The following is an 18,649-nucleotide window of genomic DNA, read 5'->3' as shown; positions in this document are numbered from 1 at the left end:
CCATATTACAAAGATCCTCTTTGTTCTAAAGTAAATCACTGCAACTTTGGACCAAACTTATTTTAGATTGTAGTACCTATCAAATCATAAATTATAACTAATGAAAAACATTGTCTCTTCCACGATGTAAACCACACCAGAATGCTCTCAGATCTAAAACCAAATGGAATGGCAGGAGATATTTAAACAGCATTTATTCTCAGAAAATTCAATTAGGGCTTTGTTTCTTCAATCGAATTTTATCAGTTGCCTTCAATCCTGCACATTTGGTTATTTTATTGGGATGTTGTCCCAGTGTTGGCATTTTAGTACATCCAAGAGCTCATTGTACATGTATAAATCTAGTGGGTGTCAATAGGCTAACCAACCACAAAAGACATTAAAGTTAAGTCAAATTGTTTTCATTCAACGTCGAGATGTGTATATTTTCAGCAGGTATCATCAGTTGGCCAGCACGAATGGGAATGTTCTCCTCTCCAATCTAGCTCTCAAGAGTGAAAGCCAAGTGAGGTATTTCTATCACTAACAACTACTCGTAGAAGCAGCAAATTTGGATGATTTGCTTGGCTCAGTGGCCCTGCCTCCTTAACTCCCTGGGCCATCTGTTGGAACCTCTGTTTTTATTATGTTTTCAGTAAAAGAAAAGGTAAAGGCTTAATGTTCTTCTCTTTACCACAGTGAATAAACACATTTATTTGAAAAACATAGGCAACAGTAAATAAATTGTGATACGATTGGAATTATGTTCAAACTCCTGGTGGCTGTAGTGAACGGTACACTGGTCCCAGATCTCTAATTTATCACCTGGAGCCCAAATGTACAATGCAACATATTCTATTACTTTGTCAAAGTCATAAAGAAGTTACCAATACATTTTACATTCAGAATTCTCTCACAAATAGTGGCAATTTAAACAAGGAACAAAGCTCTTCTATTTTCACTACCATGAATCTATTAGTGATTAATAATAGATACCTTTGTGATGTTGAGAGATTGACCAATACCTCTTCTTGGGATGCTCTGCGATCTTCACATTCACCAAGACCTGAGATCTCTCAGTAATATGCAAATGTGACCACACAAAGCCCTGAAAACTTCTAGATGAGGGATATTTCAATAGTTAATGATATGAAACATGTTAGTGATGGATCAATGTCTATAATTACATTTCCATAGACAAATATTTCTGCTTTATACACACTTAACAGGTGGCAGTTTAGATTATGACAATTTACACTGAATTATAGGTCACCATAAAGGGCTAGGGCTTAAACAAATGAAGTATAGGCAATGTTACTTATTTTGCCACTTCTTTTTGCGGATTCCTGATTGTGCTATGGTTTCATTTGCATTTGTCTCAGATATCTTCCCTAACCATTAGTCTTTGTAAGAATGCTTTTAAGTTTCTAGACAATGGAGTTCATCCAGAGACTTTCCTCAGTTTGAGAGATCAGGAATTAGATTCCTCGATCACTGCCATAACTGAGGAACACAGGTCCATCATGGCAGCCACCCAAATGGTGCTCTTTGCTAAGATCTGTTAAGTGAACAGAAACCAAATAATCAAATATGAGGCTTTCTTGATTTGTCTTAGTATCATGTCAAGTACAATTTTTAAATCATCTGGGGACTATTTTGCAGCAAGTAACCTTCAATAGATAAACATATATTTGCATGAAATGATACCATGGTCATTACAACACCTTCAAATGTACTGGATTTGTGCAAGAACACTGTAACATTACATGGTAGAGTATAAATGAGGCAAAACATTGCTATTTAATTGATGCCAATATGAAACATGCAGAGTAGAAAATACATTGTAAAACATGGAGAGCCATCAGCAAAATAAATACAAGAAAATCTAACTCAAATCACATACAAAAAAAGTTGGGCCAGCCAACATCTCCGACAATAAAACTCCAAAACGTATAAATTCTCCACACAACAAAGTGAAGTTCATTATGTCCTGTGAGCAACCACACAGAAATAAGATTTCTGCCAGTTGTGACATTTAACAGCTATGTAACTGCAAAACATGAATAGTTATATGAAATACTTTACTGTTCTCTATTCTTTCATGGCATGTGTCACTTGCAAAGGTAGGATTTTATTGTCTAACCCTAATTACCTTTGCTAGGTCATTTCAGAGGGCAATTAAGAGTCAATACATCACTGCAGGTCTGGAAGCACGTGTAGATCAGACTAGGTAAGGATGACTAAATTCCCTAAAGAGTATTAGTGAACCAAATGGATTTTTGAAATGTTCAATGATCGCTCTCATCACTGTGATCAGCTTTCAACTCCAGATTTCATTAATTGAATTGAAATTCCACTAGCTGATGTAGTGGGTTTCATATCCATATTTCCAGAGCATCTGTTTGGGACTTGGAGTAACCAGTTTAGTGATATTACCAGCACTCCTCCTTTTCCCTGTAACTATTGATGTCATTTGCAAAGCAGAAAATAGCTTATTGGTTGCGAGAGGGACAGTTGTCCTATAAAAGCAATACAGAGGAGGATAATACTGATTGTAATTCAGAAACTTCATCAGTGATTTTACAATGGGTTTAGATCCAGATGACGTGGATAAAATCTATTATTCTGCAGTTTATTTTCAGTCCTTAGGTGGACATTGACCAGGCAGCAGTTGCTGCCTCCCAGGTGACACTGCCATTCATGTAGCAGCCAGCTAGACAGGTGGGACTTCCAACCTTGGGAAGGCCGTCTGCTGACCAGTTAAGTACTCACATTGCATTTAACCCAGAATAAAGATGATCCTTGTCAACTCCATTAAATGCTATAAGACAGTGTCTGAACCATACCATGCATTGAGTGTGTTTATGTTGACAAACAAACAATTTGCTGATAACAGAACAAAACCATGGTGCATGTACATAATAACAAAAAGACCACCTAATAATGGAGAGAGACACAAAAATATATCTCCAACATATTTGTAAAAATTATGGAATCTCATGTGGAAAAAATTCATCCAAAGAATGACCCTGATCATAGTCATTTCAGCAAATCTGTTACAGCTTTCAATGATTGTGAAGGAACATCAGTAGGATTACTGGACTCCACCCAGTATAACCTTGTAATTCATCTAATCATGTGATCAAGTAACTTTCAACTTATTCTGCTAAGAGAAGTGGTAACTCAAGCAGGAAATGCTGGAAATAGCAGATTGCGTGATACCCTAGGACAGGGAAACAGAATTAATGTCACCTAAAATGTTTATTCCTGCTTCTCTCTCCACAGATACGACTTGATCTGCTAGGTACTTACAGAATTTAAGATTTCCAGCATCCAGAGTACTCAGCTTTCTTTTAAGTGGAAATGGTCATGGGCCGAGCTACATGCAGGAATTGATTAATGTACAGTGACACTGTGTGGCTAACACTGTGAATTCACAATGAAGTGTGGCATGATTCTGCATTTAGTCTTCGCAATAGAAGAACAATTTTAAAATGCAGTCAAGTGTTGATCGGTGAAGACCAACAATTATTTGCAATTATAATTACCTAGTTTATTGCTGTAGAGTTGTGCAAAGGAATTCAACCAAACTAATTTGCTCCAAATTCCCCTTTCCTACAGATAGGACAGAATGTCAAGTTATTTTCTGCACCATATTCCCTATCAGAGTCAGTACATAATCTAATAGTCAACTTAAAGATGCACTTCAATTGAGAAATTTTACATCAAATTTAATATTCAGAGTTTTTCTCAGCACTAAACAACTGCATAACCTTTTTATGTCTTGTGGACTTTGATCTCCTCTGTCAGTCTTTAAAGTTTAAGCTTAGCATGATGTAATCATTAATCTGATTCTGATCCCCTCTTGGTCCAAATTAGAGAGTCGAGTGTCTTTTCAAGTTGATTGCTTAATTTAAAAAGTTATCGTTAATAATATGATCACAACTATCAAATACTCATTGATCTACATGCTCAGAATCAATTTCTATTCTGCATTTATTACACATTTAAAAAAACCCAAAGATCAACTATCCAAGGCTAACTGTCCATTGCTTCATCACCCTGCATTCTAGCTCTGGAACTCATCTCTTCAGGTCTTGCCACTTTCTTTTCTATTGCCATTGATCCTTCTCTCAAAATCTTGTGAATTCTTTCCCTCCTCCCATCCTTTCCCTTAACCTTCCCCATTTAACAATCTAGAATTCAATAGGCTTTAAGGGGTTAGGTAGAACTGTGATATGACCTAGATAAGGGATGACTGCATCCAAGGGAATGTTAGTCTTAGCTTGTGCTTGCTGGTGATGTTTACAATTTAATGATGTTAGGAGGTTTTCACAACATCTAGCTAGTGCAGGATAAGCTCCAGCTCTTTCCCTTTCCTCATAACAAAAATAGTATGCAATCTCCACTGAATGATGGATTCAGCTCACAGCTCACCAATCAGTTGAAAAAAAGGTGAAAGCTTTGTTGGAAGCACATTGATAAAAAAAAACTGTGGTTGTGCTGGACATTCTTGCATGTCAATAGTATTATCTACCCTACAGTGCCCCTTCTTCAGGGCTATATTCCAGATTGCCTTTTGACTTCCATGGGAAGCAAATCACTCAAAGCTCCTCCTTGCCAAGATCAGCTGTGAAGGTTCTGAAATGCTGACTGTTTTTGCGAGAGTCTAAGAAGTTCTTCCCGGATAGCTTTGATGAGTGATGTAGAGGACTGCCCAGGCATGAGGTCTTCTGTGCAAGTGGAGCCAAAGCTTACTCCAGGGTGTTGAGCATTACTATGCTGCATGTGCAAAGCTGCTGCTGAAGGGTCACGGAGTGCTGTCCTCTGCATTTGAAAATGTGGGGAGACATATTCCAGGTGCTCTCGAGTACTTGACTAAATACAAAACATAACAAAATGGTAATATCATGGAGTTACATCTTTGAAACAAATCATGCATTGGGTTGCCACTTCAACTCTATTGAAGATTAACCCAAGAATTAGCTCAGACTTTCAAACTCAGATTTCACCATTCATCTAAAGTGACAGTATTAGATTGCCAAGTATTTTGAATGCTATTAAAACTCATTCCATCCTACCTCACCCAACAGCAACTAACTCTTGATTAAAAATGATTCAGCGGTTACTGGCAAGCTTTCAGAACCACCTGCCTCGGGAAGAAACTATAATTAGCTCTAGTTTCTTTTCGAGTATCTGAATGCACTGCACTCAGGCAGAAAAACTTTCATTAAAGCTGAAATCAGAAAGAATTTGGCAAACTCGAAGACATAATTTATTGCCATTGGAAATCATTTTCAATTGGAGACAATGTTTATCATAGACAGAAATTTAAAGAATGGAGGTGCCCAGGAAAGCTATTGGTAAAGATAGAAAAGCAAAGACTGTACAGTCCTCTTCAAGATTGTGTTCTTATGTATTACAAATTTGCAGATGCTAAATGAATTTCAGAAAGGTGCGAGGAACCAAGTAATTCTGTAGCCATAATTTACACAGTTACTTGGATCAGACTGTTGCTTTTGATAGATTGAAAGAAGGGATCAGCTATGATGATCAAAATGAGACATCAGTCCTAAAGGACGACTACAATATGTGAGTACTGAAGTCATATTTGCAGAAGCTCAAAAGGAAAGTACTTCATTTCCCTCCAGAAGATGCTCAAAACTAAGTGGGAATGCTATATAAGTTAAATCAATGTGTGTGGCCCAAATGATGCCTATGAAGTAGCGTTTCCTAAAGCAGAGGTATGGATCTCAAGTGGGGTCATGAACTTAAATTTTTGGGTTGTGAACTTCAAGGCAGTAACGACCACTGTAGAACTTTGAGAGTCTTAACAGCTGTATCCCTGCTGTCACAGAACCTATCCCTTCCCACCCCCAATTTATTCTTCAGTTCTTACTGATCAAGACAACTGATGGATCGTCACTTTGCAGAGCAATTTTACTTAAAAAAAAAGGTTAGCCCCACTGAAATTAGTCAAAGTAGTACTTCATGAAAAGACTCAGTAGCTTCCAAAGCTGAAATGGAGGAATTGCAAAGACTAATTGGACTGCTGAATTGGTTGGGCAATCACATAAAGCCAGATGCCAGTTTTGTGGGTTTAGAATTGAGTAAGACTTTAAGATGGAAAATATTATTCAGGTGAACATAATATTTTTAAAAAACTTGACATGGAGCACTGTTTTTTCTGAAATTCTATCACTGAAAAATGCCAGGAACATTAAACTTAATATCTTTATGATGTATCTTATGCAAACCTCTGCAATCTCAACTGCAGAAAGGTTCATAAGTTTTCCATGTGGGAGTGGGAGTAAATGTTACCTGGAAGTTGGCAAACTAAAAAGATCAGAAGTCATACAAAGTGCCTGAGCTGCAGCAACTCTCATTCTTGTTGAGGCAATGCATATGACTTTTTTCTTAATGAAAATATTGAAAAAAAATTTTAAAAAAAGGTTTCAGCAACAATATCCATTCAGAGCCATATCAATATTAAGCCAGCTTTGGATAATGTACATTCAACAAAATGCATCAATGAGAAAAGACCAAGGATCGATACTTAAATCTGATGTTAGAGAACACAAATCTCTGAAGTGAAATAGGATGATCGTAGCAGTTAGGTATCTGGTTGCTTAACAAAGAAAGGAGTGAGCTGAAAAAAACTATTAGAAATACTTAAATAAAAACTAATTGGAACACTAATTGGACATCCTGGAATATTCAGGACTGGATAAAAATGAAAAAAAGAGATGTACAACAGGTACAAAGGGAGCAAAACAACGGAAGCCATAAGAAGAGTACAGAAAGTGCAGGGTATCTCAAGAAAACAATTAGAGGACAAAGAGGGGCCATGAAAAATGCTGGCAGGCAAGATTAGGACATTAAGTGATAAAAGAGTACTTCACATCTGTCTTTACTTGGAGTAGAAGGATGCAAGTACAAAGATGATTTGTAGCTCGGGTGCTCATTGTTGTGGTTCTGTTCGCCGAGCTGGGAATTTGCGTTGCAGATGTTTCATCCCCTGTCTAGGTGACATCCTCAGTGCTTGGGAGCCTCATGTGAAGCGCTTTTGTGATGTTTCCTCCGGCATTTATAGTGTTAGCTGTCTTCCTGTTTGTCCTATGTAGTGTTTTGTGCAGTCCATGCATGGGATTTTGTACACTACATTGGTTTTGCTCATGCTGGGTATCGGGTCCTTCGTCCTGATGAGTTGTTGTCTGAGATTGGCTGTTAGTTGTGTGCTGTTATGAGTCCTAGTGGTCGCAGTAGTCTGGCTGTCAGTTCAGAAATGTTTTTGATGTATGGTAGGACAAACAGGAAGACAGCTAACGATCCGCATCCATGATCACTAAATAGCCACAAAACGACATGACCTTAGTAGCCACACACTCAGATGACAAGCAACATGAGTTCGACTGGGACAACACTACTATTCTAGGACAAGCCAAACAGAGAACAGCCAGGCATGGCACTCATCCACAGATTCAAATCAATAAGCACATTGACCTGGACCCAATATACCAGCCACTGCAGCAGACAGCTGGAACTGACAACCGGAAGCAGCAGGTACAAATCACTATAAATGCCAGAGGAAAGATCACAGAAGCACTTCACAATAGGGTCTCAAGCACTGAGGATGTCACCTCGACAGGGGAAGAAACGTCTGCAACACAAATTCCCAGGTCGGCGAACAGAACCACAACATGCAAGTACAAAATTCAAGAAGATGGAGAGTGAAGTTCTTCATCAGATTGATGCAAGAAGTGAGAAGATATTGGAGATTTCATAGGGTTTAAAAGAAGACAAATCCCCAATCCAGATGAATCGTAATTCCAGGCTGTTGTAGGAGATGACGGCGGAAATAACAGGGACAGATTTTCCCCCTTGGTCCCTCATGGGCCCTACTCTTTCCCTGGTTATTCTCTTCCCCTTGATATACTTGTAGAATACCTTGGGATTCTCCCTCATCTTGCCCACGAGTGTTTTTTCATGGCCCCTCTTTGCTCAGATGAGTAAATCATTAGCAGATGGAATTTAACCCTGATAAGTGTGAGGTAATGAACTTTGGAAGTAGTAACAAGACAATGGAGCACTCAAATGAATGGCAGGATACCAAGGAAGTTCAGAGGAACAGAAGGATCATGGGGTGCTTGCCCACAGATCCACGAAGACATACTTTCCACCCCAGTCTAAATTAGGAACAGGCCTGGCCCAACTCCCAATATGGTACAACTCAAACCAAAGATATGACTGGGTATTTTTAAAATGTTGGGTTTGCACAGCTGGATTTTCTCTAATCTTATGCACCTGTGTTGGTTCAACAATCATAGACCAAAAATACCATTTGTGCTCGGCGTCTTTCTGCAGAATACAATTGATAATATAGAAATTCAGTAGCTCTATTCTGGATCTCCGTCTCTTAATTGCATTCCTGTCACTGGGGTGGGGGGGGGGGGGGGCTCCTGCTCTGTACTTCCCCTCTCCACAATGTTCCTATTCGTTATCCCACCTCCAATACTTATCCCCATTGTTATAGCATCCCAACTATGTATCCCCACTTTCCATGAAACCCCAAATCCATATTTCTATTTTTGCAGTGCCCAACTCTTTATGGCCATCTCCATATCCTGATCTGAAGCACTACCACTCTATGTAGCCATCTCTGCACTATTCCTGCTTCATATCCATATCTCTAAAGCAGTCTCCATTCCACACCGCACATGTGCAGTGGCCATCTCCTATCTCTACAGCAGTCATTAAAGTAGATCCAACCTCTTCCTGCCCAGGGATTCCAGTATATCTTCTGTCTACTAGTTCTTCAGTACTTTCTCCATATCACACTGACTCTCCAGTACTCTATCTATATCCCCAGCTCTGCAGTGTTCCATCCAACCCTATCCTATCTGATCTTGCAGCAACTAGCTAAAGTCTTTTCTCCAGGTTAGCAAAGTCCAAAACTAGAGGGCATAGGTTTAAGTTGAGAAGGGAAAAATTGAGCAGGGACTGAAAGGGCAACGTTTTCATGCAGAAGGTGGTGTGTGTCTGGAAAAAGCTGTTTGAGGGTACAATTGCAACATTTAAAACGCATATGTTAGGGTATATGATTAGGAAGGATTTAGGAGGGTTATGGGCCAAATGTTGGGAAATGGGACTAGATTAATTCAGGATGTTCGATCGGAATGGATGAGTTGCAGCGTAGGGTCTGTTTCCATGTTGTGCAGCTCTATCTCTTCCCATTCTTCGTGAGCTGCAGTAATCTCTATACCATGTTACTTTCAGCCAATATTTCATACGATAAAAATAGTAACCTAGGAATTTCATCACAGCGAGTTCTGAAGGAGATTTATCAAAGAAAAATAATATGTCCGACTTACAGTATCTCTGCTTGCGACAGTATGCATTAGTCCATCTTCAGGATCATAAGGTGACCAACCAACATCTCCTATGCGCCCAGGTCTCCCAAAACGCATCTGACCTGGCTGTGACCCAATTCTGTTGTCAACACGGTTCTGTGATACTGAGTAGGCTTGAATTCCTATGAACAAATGGAACCAAAAATGAAGGCCAACATAGATTGACAAATCTCTTTGGAACTGCATCAGAAGGAAACAAGTGAAAATGTGAATCAAAAACAAAATTAAAAGTATCAAAAACCGAATTTTAATCATGGCCAAGTGAATAGTTAGAAATTTCATGCTTGTTTCAAACTTTGCGAGTACCGTGAAACTTGGATATTGAAGAGTAAAAAGGATGGTAGCAGAAGAACAAAGCTGGAGAGGCAAAATGGACAAATTCACGACAGTTGACATTTAAAGCAGAGAATGATGATGTGATGCACTTTGAATGGAAAAGGGAGGTGATTCAATGTAAACTAAACAGTATATTTAAAATGGAGCAGGGATGAGAATGGCCAAAGACAAAACTGTCTAAAAACTATTGGCCAAAAACACAGTTCTCAACAGTTGTGGGCGGCACGGTGGGACAGTGGTTAGCACTGCTGCCTCACAGTGCCAGAGACCCGGGTTCAATTCCCGCCTCAGACAACTGTCTGTGTGGAGTTTGCATGTTCTCCCCGTGTCTGCGTGGGTTTCCTCCCACAGTCCAAAGATGTGCAGGTCAGGTGAATTGGCCACGCTAAATTTCCCGTAGTGTTAGGTAAGGGGTAAATGTAGGGGTATGGGTGGGTTGCGCTTCGGCGGGTCGGTGTGGCCAAAGGGCCTGTTTCCACACTGTAATCTAATCTAAAATTTATTTGTGACCAGGAATCTAGTAAATATAGTACTTTGTAGAGCTAATCTAGTAAATATAGTACTTTGTAGAGCTCGTGTGAAACATGAAAATTTGAATATCACCTCATGGAGGTAGAAACATTAGTTTATCCTTGCTCTAGTCCTATTACTGTCAATACTGTGGACCAATGTATTTGTAACAAAGCACCAAGCAACTTTTGAATTCAAGCATTCAATTAATTTATTTGTAATAGAGGATGAAGTTCACAGTAACAAAACAACATGAGCTTGCTGGATTATGTACATGCAAAGTGAATCAAACGCCTACAACAGTGCTTTGCATACCATTATCATGTGTGATCCTATTTTAACTCAGTCATTTGCAAGAGCATTTTGAATGACCACTGATGTTGGCCTTGCCAGTAATACACACATCCCCTCTCCCTTCCACTCACTCTTTTGCTCAGTTGACTGCCTGGTCTTTCCAACAGCTTGACAAAAACACTGAGCCACCCATCATCATGATCCACCTTCTCACACCCAAGTGGAAGAAGAACCGATTCTTTATTAACCCAATTAGATTATTCTTTGCTTTCAAACAAACCAGTCTTCAACCAGTTCATCCCCACTTTTTTTTTATACCCAATAAAGAAACAAACTAAAAATAAAAACAATTCTCTACAAAGCAGCTACAGTGCTTTTTCTGGCTTTGCTCAACACAAGGACTTCTCAATAAAATGGTATTCTTTTAAAATGAATTTGCTATTGAAAAATGTGAAGTGAATATTTGCCATCAGAAATGATTCTCTTATTCTAGTGTCAAGCTCCTCAGTCAGATCTGGGTCTCCAAGGATGAATTATTTGCCAGCAACGTTGCTGTAGGATCAGGCTTTAGTTTTGCTTTCAGCTTTTAGGCTATGTTCCTATTTGCTGGACTAAACATTTAGCTCATAGGCTTCTTCTTCTCATGATTGCCCCGAACACAGCCTACCTTCCTACTTCTCGAGAACCTCTTGAGCTCCTTACAAATTGTTAAAACTTCTTACTGAGATTATTCTAACAGTACAGAGCCATCCAAGTGCCCCGGCTTCTCGCTGCAGTAACCTTTCCAACAGTACATCTAACTGCTGAACTTCTAAAAACGGAGTCTGCACTGTTTCTGATTCTTTTATCAACTATGCTCCTTGTAAATGTTTCTTCACCTACCCATTAAACTGTCCTGTGTGACCTATTAAAATCTTTGCAATAAGCCCCTCCATATTGCTGGTCAGAGTTGAATGAATGTTGCCACCTAACAATTCTTGGGACTTTCTACGTCCCGGAATATTACAACTTGCTATTTTCACAAAGTTCTGGCATTCAGCACAAGGAATGCTTACCAAAAAGAGGTATTTATCACAATTCTCATCTCTGAAAAGAACAGTAGCAACAGATACCCAAGAATTCGACTAATCTTTGAGGGTGGCTGGACAAGTTGAGCAGAGAATTTAGAAAAAGCAGAATGCTTCTTGGCCTTTATAAAGGTAGAGTACAAAAGCAAGGAAGAATTGTTAAACTTATATAAGTCATTAGCTCGGTCTTAGCTGTCCATTACTGGGCACCACACTTTATGCAGGATGCCAAAGGTTTGGAGTAGCTGCAGAGGAAATTTATTGAAACAAGACTCTGGAGGAGAGACTTTTTGTTTTATAGAGATATGACAGGAGGAAGGGCAGAAGACAGAGAAGAAATTGAATAGAAATTTCCAAAATTATTTCCATTTTTGTAAGAACAAATAAGGTTAAAAACAGCTTTTCACCAGCAGGAGAGACAGTAATCAGAGACATTTAAGATACTTGGGAGTGGCATGGTGGCGGCACGGTGGTTCAGCAGTTAGCATTGCTGCTTCACAGCACCAGGGACCTGGGTTCGATTTCAGCCTCGGACGACTGTGTAAAGTTTGCACATTCTCCCCATGTCTGCGTGGGCTTCCTCCCACAATCCAAAGATGTACAGGTTAGGTGAACTGGCCATGCTAAATTGCCCATAGTGTTCAGTGAGTTGTAGGTTAGGTGCATTAGTCAGGGGTAAATGTAGAGTAATAGGGTAGGGGAATGGGTCTGGATGGGTTACTCTTTTGAGGGTCGGTGTGGACTTGTTGGGCCGAAGCGCCTGTTTCCACACTGTAGGGAGTCTATGATTCTCTGATACTGACCAAGTGAACCAAGGGGGAATGAATATTTTTTATGTAGTGTGATAAGATGAGAATTGCACAACTTGAAAGGATGATGGAAGCAGATTTAATGGACTGTACAATATTCAGTACTATTTGCAACTCCTCAGATACTGAAGCAGTTGAAACGTAGAAGACCTGGATATTATCTAAGCCTGGGGTGACAAGTGGAAAATAACATTTGCGCCATACTGATGCCGGGCAATGAATATCACCAATAAGAGGCAATCTAATTAATGCCCCATGACATTTAGTAGTATTACCATCACTAAATCCTCCACTACCAGCATCCTAAGGGTCACTATTGACCAGAAATTCAACAAAATTCGCCATATAAATATAGTGACTACAGGTGCAGATCAGAGGCTAGGAATACTGCATTGAGTAACTCATTTCTTGAGTTCTCAAAGCCTGTTCACCTTCTCCATGGCACAAGTCAGGACTGTGATGGAATACTCCTCACTTGCCTAGATGAGATTTTTTTATTCACTCATGGTATGTTGGCTTCTCTGGCTAGGCCAGCATTTATTACCCTTCCCTCGTTGCCCAGAGTACAGTTAAGAATCCTGGAATTCTCACCCTAACAGCATTGTGGTTGAACCTAAAGGAGTTCAGGAAGGCAGCTCACCACCACCTTCTCAAGAGGCAACTTGGAACAGGCAATATATGCTAGCTAGCCACTAACTCCCACGTCCCTCAAAAGAATTTTTTTAAAAAATCATAGCTGATATAGAGATTTTCTCCTAATCTAACATAATAGATGACACTGCAGATCTCATATTTTAGTTGAATTCAAATGGAATTTGAAAAATTCAATTCATACTTCATCTTCATTCCCATAGGGAAAAGCAGAATAGGACTGGCATGAAGTAGAAGCACAAAGTGAGTCATTTCCTGCAAACAACATCCACAAACTGAATTCAGAAGAAATCATACTGGACTCAAAATGATATCTCTGTTCATCTCTCCACAGATGCTGCTAGACCTGCTGGGTTTCTCTCGCACTTTCTGTTTTTAATTCACATTTTCAAGGATTTGCAGTACTTTGCTTTTATGTGTATGCTTACCCCTCTCTACCCAAACATTCATGATTTTTTTGCCTCTCACTTTTATGGTATTCTCATTCATTGCAGTTTGTGCAATAGTTACAATTTAAAGCTGCGCTTCATCTAATTCAACCCAACTGAACATAAACATTTTTGAAAATCTTATTTCAAGCAATGATACCTCAAGTATTGACAATATTGCTCGATTAGAATTTTGTCATCTTCCAAACATAATTTTATTAGTGGAAAAAGAACACTGGTGTGTGTGTGTCTCAAAGTGTTAATTCTGAGGAGTGACATATGAACTACTCATCATCTTTTGTACTTTTTGGCAGAACAGATAAGAATCTGCTAAGAGCGTGAGACATGGCAGCTGCTTCTCTTCAAAATCTCCCATACTATACAAGACAAAGTAGGTGTGACAGAAGTCAAGATTTAAAATGGTGCTGGAAAAGCACAGCAGGTCAGGCAGCATCTGAGGAGCAGGCAAAAGCCCTTCATCAAGAATGACAGAAGTGTTGACCAGGGATCAAAGAGCTGTGGCAGCAGGCAACTGGTATCTTGGGGTCATTTTTATGGATGTAGATACATAGAACAGTACAACATAGGAACAGGACCTTCAGCCCACCATGTGTGTACTGACAATGATGCCAATTCTAAACTAAACCCATCTGCCTGCACATGTTTTGTAGCCCTCTATTCCCTGCCTGTCATGTGTCTCCCTAAACAGCTATTAAACTTTACAAACATATATGCTTCTACTACCTCCTCTGGCAGCGCATTCCTGGTACCTATCATCCCAGTGTAAAAAACTTTCTTCGCACATCTCTTCTAAACATTCCCCTTCTCTGTATACATCTATGCCCCCTTTGCATTTTACATTTCCACCCTGGGAAAAAAAAAGACGCTGACTGTCCACCCTATCCATGCCTCTCATAATTTTATATACTTCTGTTAGGTTGCCCCTGAGCCTCCGACGCTCTAGTGAAAACAATCCAAGTTTGTTCAACCTCTCCTTATAGCTAAGACACTCTTATTCAGACAATATTCTGCTAAACCTCTTTTGAATCTCCTCCAAAGCCTCCACATCCTTCCTATAATGTGGCAACCAGAACTGTACATGATATTCCAAATGTGGACTAATGAAAATCTAACACATCTGCAACGTGATGTGACAACATTTATACTAGGTTTTTCTCTTGTGATGCCACTTTCAGGGAGCTAGGAACTTGGACCCCAAAATCTCGCTGTATATCACTGTTCTTATGGGTGCTGCCATTTACTCTGGTCCTTTCCACAACTCCTCTTCTGGCATATCAATGACATTATCAGTTTGGTGCTACTTCCCTCTCTCATCCAGAAAATCGAAAAATTTGTAAATTTTGCTTCCAATTTCCACTCCACACTCACCTTCAACTGGTTCATCTCCCTTCCTTTTCTCAACATTTCTCGTTTCCATCTCTGGAGATAAGCTGGCCATTGATATCCACTGCAAATCTATTGATTCTCACAGTTACCTGCACGATACATATTCACACCCTGCCTCCAGTAAAGACTCCAGTTTCCTTGTCGTTTCTGTTCTGCTGATAGCCCATTCTGCAGGGGGTATCTCTGAAATGTGCACCCTTTCCCCAAGGATTCCTCTCCCACCATGGTTGACAGGGCTGTGTTTGAGTCATTTCCAGCACTTCTGCCGTCAGCCCTTATCTTCCCTCCCAGTACTCACTTTCAACCCAACAGCATCCCTATCCAAAATGTTATAATTCAGACCAACCCCTCAAAACTTATCAAGGAGATTCCTACAGCCTAACGTTTTCTTATTTTAAAGACAAGAACCAGGCATTGCATTCCAGGTGCAATTCGATTGGTTAAATGATCAGACTTGAAGCAAAACACACTTTATTCATACATGATTGTTAAACTACAGATAAACTAAAAATAAAAGAAAACATTTGGCTTAACTGTAACTCTACCGAAATATTTAACAAAATAACGACCAATTCAGTGACATCCTGTAAGTTCACCATCAGCAAAGACAAATTCAGTAAAATAGGTTGTTTCACATGCAGCAGGAAGAGAACTAAGGCTTTTAGCTGTAGCAAAAGGAGAGAAAGAGAGATGTAGCAGCTTTCACAAGCCCAACAGCTGCTGAAAATGAAACTAAAAATCCTGGTTCTGTCAGAGCTTGACACCACTCATTCAAGCTGCTTCTCTTGTTCTAACTTTAAAAAAAGCACAATGCCTCACCAGCTGTTTACTTTATTGGCTTGAAGCAGACCACTCCGGCTCAAAATCTCTTCATAAAAAAAAAACCCAGGATAAAATACAACTCAAAGCCACAGTATTATCATACCTTCTCCCTTATAAAAAAATGAACGATCATTATACAAAAACATTTTAAAAACCTTTATCCTTATGCTATTAGTACATTACAATACATACATATTACATGGACTCCAAACATTCATTACTACAGTCCATTTCAGTCCACACACTTTCCTGCCACCAAATGCCTCCGTCTTCCTTCACCAAAGTCACAACAATGCAATATGTGTATAATATTAAAACCGAATGGCTGCATTAATAAGCTCCATTTAAACATTCTGGTACTATTTCCTTAAATTTTTCAACAACTTTAAAGAGTTATGATCAATATATACAATTGCCTCAGATATATTACTGGCAATGTAAATGCTAAAATGTTGCAACGGCAACACTAAACTCAAGGTCTCCTTCTCAATTGTGGAACATTTCTGTTGATGATTATTCACTTTTCTGGAATAGGTCTTTCTATCTTCTCATCATCATAGAGTAATAGAGAGGCATAGTTCTAAAGCATGGAGACTGGCCCTTTAGCCCAAACTGGTCCAGCTGACCAAACTATCGATCCACGCTAATTCTATTTCCCTGTCCTTGGCCCATATCCTACTAAACCTTTTGACTATCCACGTATTTGTCCAAATGCCTTTTAAATATTGTTAAGATATCGGCTTCAACCACTTCTTCTGGCAGTTCATTCCACTCGTACTACCATCTGTACAAATAAAGTTGCCCCTCAAGTTCCGTTTTATTTTTTCCTCTCTAATCTTAAATTGATGCCCTCTAGTTCTGGATTCCCTATCTATGGGAAAAAAGACCGAATGCATTCACCCTCTCCATGCCTCTCATGATCTTACACACTTCTATAAAATCCCCCCATAGTCTCCTATGCTCTAAAGAAAAAGTCCTAGCTTGTCCAACCTCTCCCTATAACTCAGACTGTTGAGTCCTGGCATCATCCTTATAAATTTCTTCTACACTCTTCAGTTTAATAACACCTTTCCTATAGCAAGATGACTAAAATTGAACACAATACTCCAAGTGCAGCGTCACCAACATCCTGCATAACTGTAACATATTTTCCCAACTTCTATACTCACTGCTCTGACTGATGAAGTTAAAAATCACACAACACCAGGCTATAATCCAATAGGTTTACTTGGAAGCACTAGTTTTTGAAGGTCTGCTTCTACCTGATGAAGAAGCAGTGCTTTGAAAACTAGTGCTTTCAAATAAACCTGTTGGACAATAGACTGGTGATGTGTGATTTTTAATTTTATCCACCCTAGTCTAATACTGGCTCTTCCAAATCCTGACCGATGAAGGTCAATGTGCCAAAAGTCGTCTTTACTACGCTGTGATTCCAATTTCAGACAATCGTGCACCTGAACTCCAACGTCCCTCTGTTCCAATACACTCCTTGAGGCCCTACAATTCATCATGGAACTCTACCTTGATTTGACTTTCCAAAATGCAAGACCTCACACTTATCTATATTAAATTCCATTTGCCATTTCTCACCCACTTCCCCAGCTGGTCAAGGTCCTGTTGCAATTTCTGATAAACTTCCTCACTGTCCATGAAACTGCCTATTTTAGTGTCATCTGCAAACTTACTAATCATGCCTTGACATTCTCATCCAAATCACTGAAATAGATAACAAATAGCAATGGGCCCAGTACCAACTCTTGAGGCACTCCACCAGTCACAGGTCTCCAGACTGACAAGCATCCTTCCACTATCACCCTTTGCTTTCTACCATCAAGCCAATTGCGTATCCAATTTGCAAGTTCCCCCTGGGTTCCATGCAAACTAACTTTCCAGAGCAGCCTACCATGTGGAACCTTATCAAAGTCTGTATGGATTTCAGTAAGGCCTATGGCCTCCGCCCTGCCCTTGTCAACCTTCCTGGTCACGTCATCAATGAAGTCTAACAAATTTGTGAGGCATGGTCTCCCATGTCCAAAGCCACGTTGACTATTCCTAATCAAACCCAGTCTTTGTAAATGCATGTATGTCTTATCTTCTTGCAAGAGTACAGCATCGACACCCACATCACTCGAATAAATAGCCACTCTGAATGGTTTTGCATAATTAGGTGTGGCTAACACTGGGGCAGTAGTTAACACAGCTTTCATGCCATTGAATGCTTGCTGACATTCCTTTGTCCACTGAAATTCTCTACACTTCTCCAACATGTCAGTCAGTAGAACAAATCACACTGCTAAAATTCAGTATGAACTTCTGACAAAAAACACTTAGTACCACGAATTGTAGTACCTCCCTCTTCGTTGGTAGTATGGGAAACTCCCTGACAAATTAAGTTTTCACATTCCCTTGGGACCATTTGTCCATCTTCAAATGTGTGGTCTATGAACTTTGACTCACCAATTTCTCCTTAATTAATTTCAGTGGTGCTCTCATCTAATGCCCAAAAGCTCATTCAAATGGATTGATTTTACTTGTTTCATTAGGTACATCTCTAATTGCCAAAAGTACACATGGAATTCCTTTATCTCGATCCTCTGGATAGTCTTGACAGCTAAGCCCTCGACATGATCTTTAAAGTTTGAAGTCACCGTTCTAATGTTGTGTGTGATTCTAGATAGTATGTAGTGGATTTGAATTCTCTTATTCTTAGACTATAATTTCTTTGAATACCTTTGATGTAAACTTTGACCTTTATTCCGATTGTATTTCTGTGTGTAGTCTGTATCTGGTAAAAAATTTGAATAACCTCTTCTACAATTCTTTTAGCTATGATACTGTGCAATGGAATGGCCTCTGGAAATCTAGTAGACACATACATTATGGTCAACAAATACAGATTCCCAATTTTTGTTTTAGTTGGGGTCCTATGCAATCAA

The 18,649-nt window shown here is 39.5% G+C and overlaps 1 protein-coding gene across 4 annotated transcripts in view; it reads right to left on the bottom strand.

Moving 5' to 3' along the window:
* Nucleotides 1-433: 433 nt before the first annotated feature.
* The window catches only part of LOC140458223 (UPF0606 protein KIAA1549), a 263,349-nt gene continuing 245,133 nt past the window's right edge, over nucleotides 434-18,649 (bottom strand). For 2 of the 4 annotated variants that reach the window (XM_072552494.1, XM_072552495.1), the window contains 2 exons: nucleotides 9,351-9,511; nucleotides 434-4,857 (listed from right to left, as the gene is read on the bottom strand). In XM_072552494.1, coding sequence (XP_072408595.1) covers nucleotides 4,606-4,857; nucleotides 9,351-9,511 — 413 coding nt within the window. In that variant the 3' untranslated portion in view covers nucleotides 434-4,605. The remainder of the gene's footprint in view (nucleotides 4,858-9,350; nucleotides 9,512-18,649) is intronic. The other 2 variants (XR_011953457.1, XR_011953458.1) reach the window with 1 other exon arrangement.

Source organism: Chiloscyllium punctatum, chromosome 32 (assembly GCF_047496795.1).
Source record: "Chiloscyllium punctatum isolate Juve2018m chromosome 32, sChiPun1.3, whole genome shotgun sequence".
Taxonomy (NCBI): domain Eukaryota; kingdom Metazoa; phylum Chordata; class Chondrichthyes; order Orectolobiformes; family Hemiscylliidae; genus Chiloscyllium; species Chiloscyllium punctatum.
This window is presented reverse-complemented; position numbering and strand designations above follow the sequence as displayed.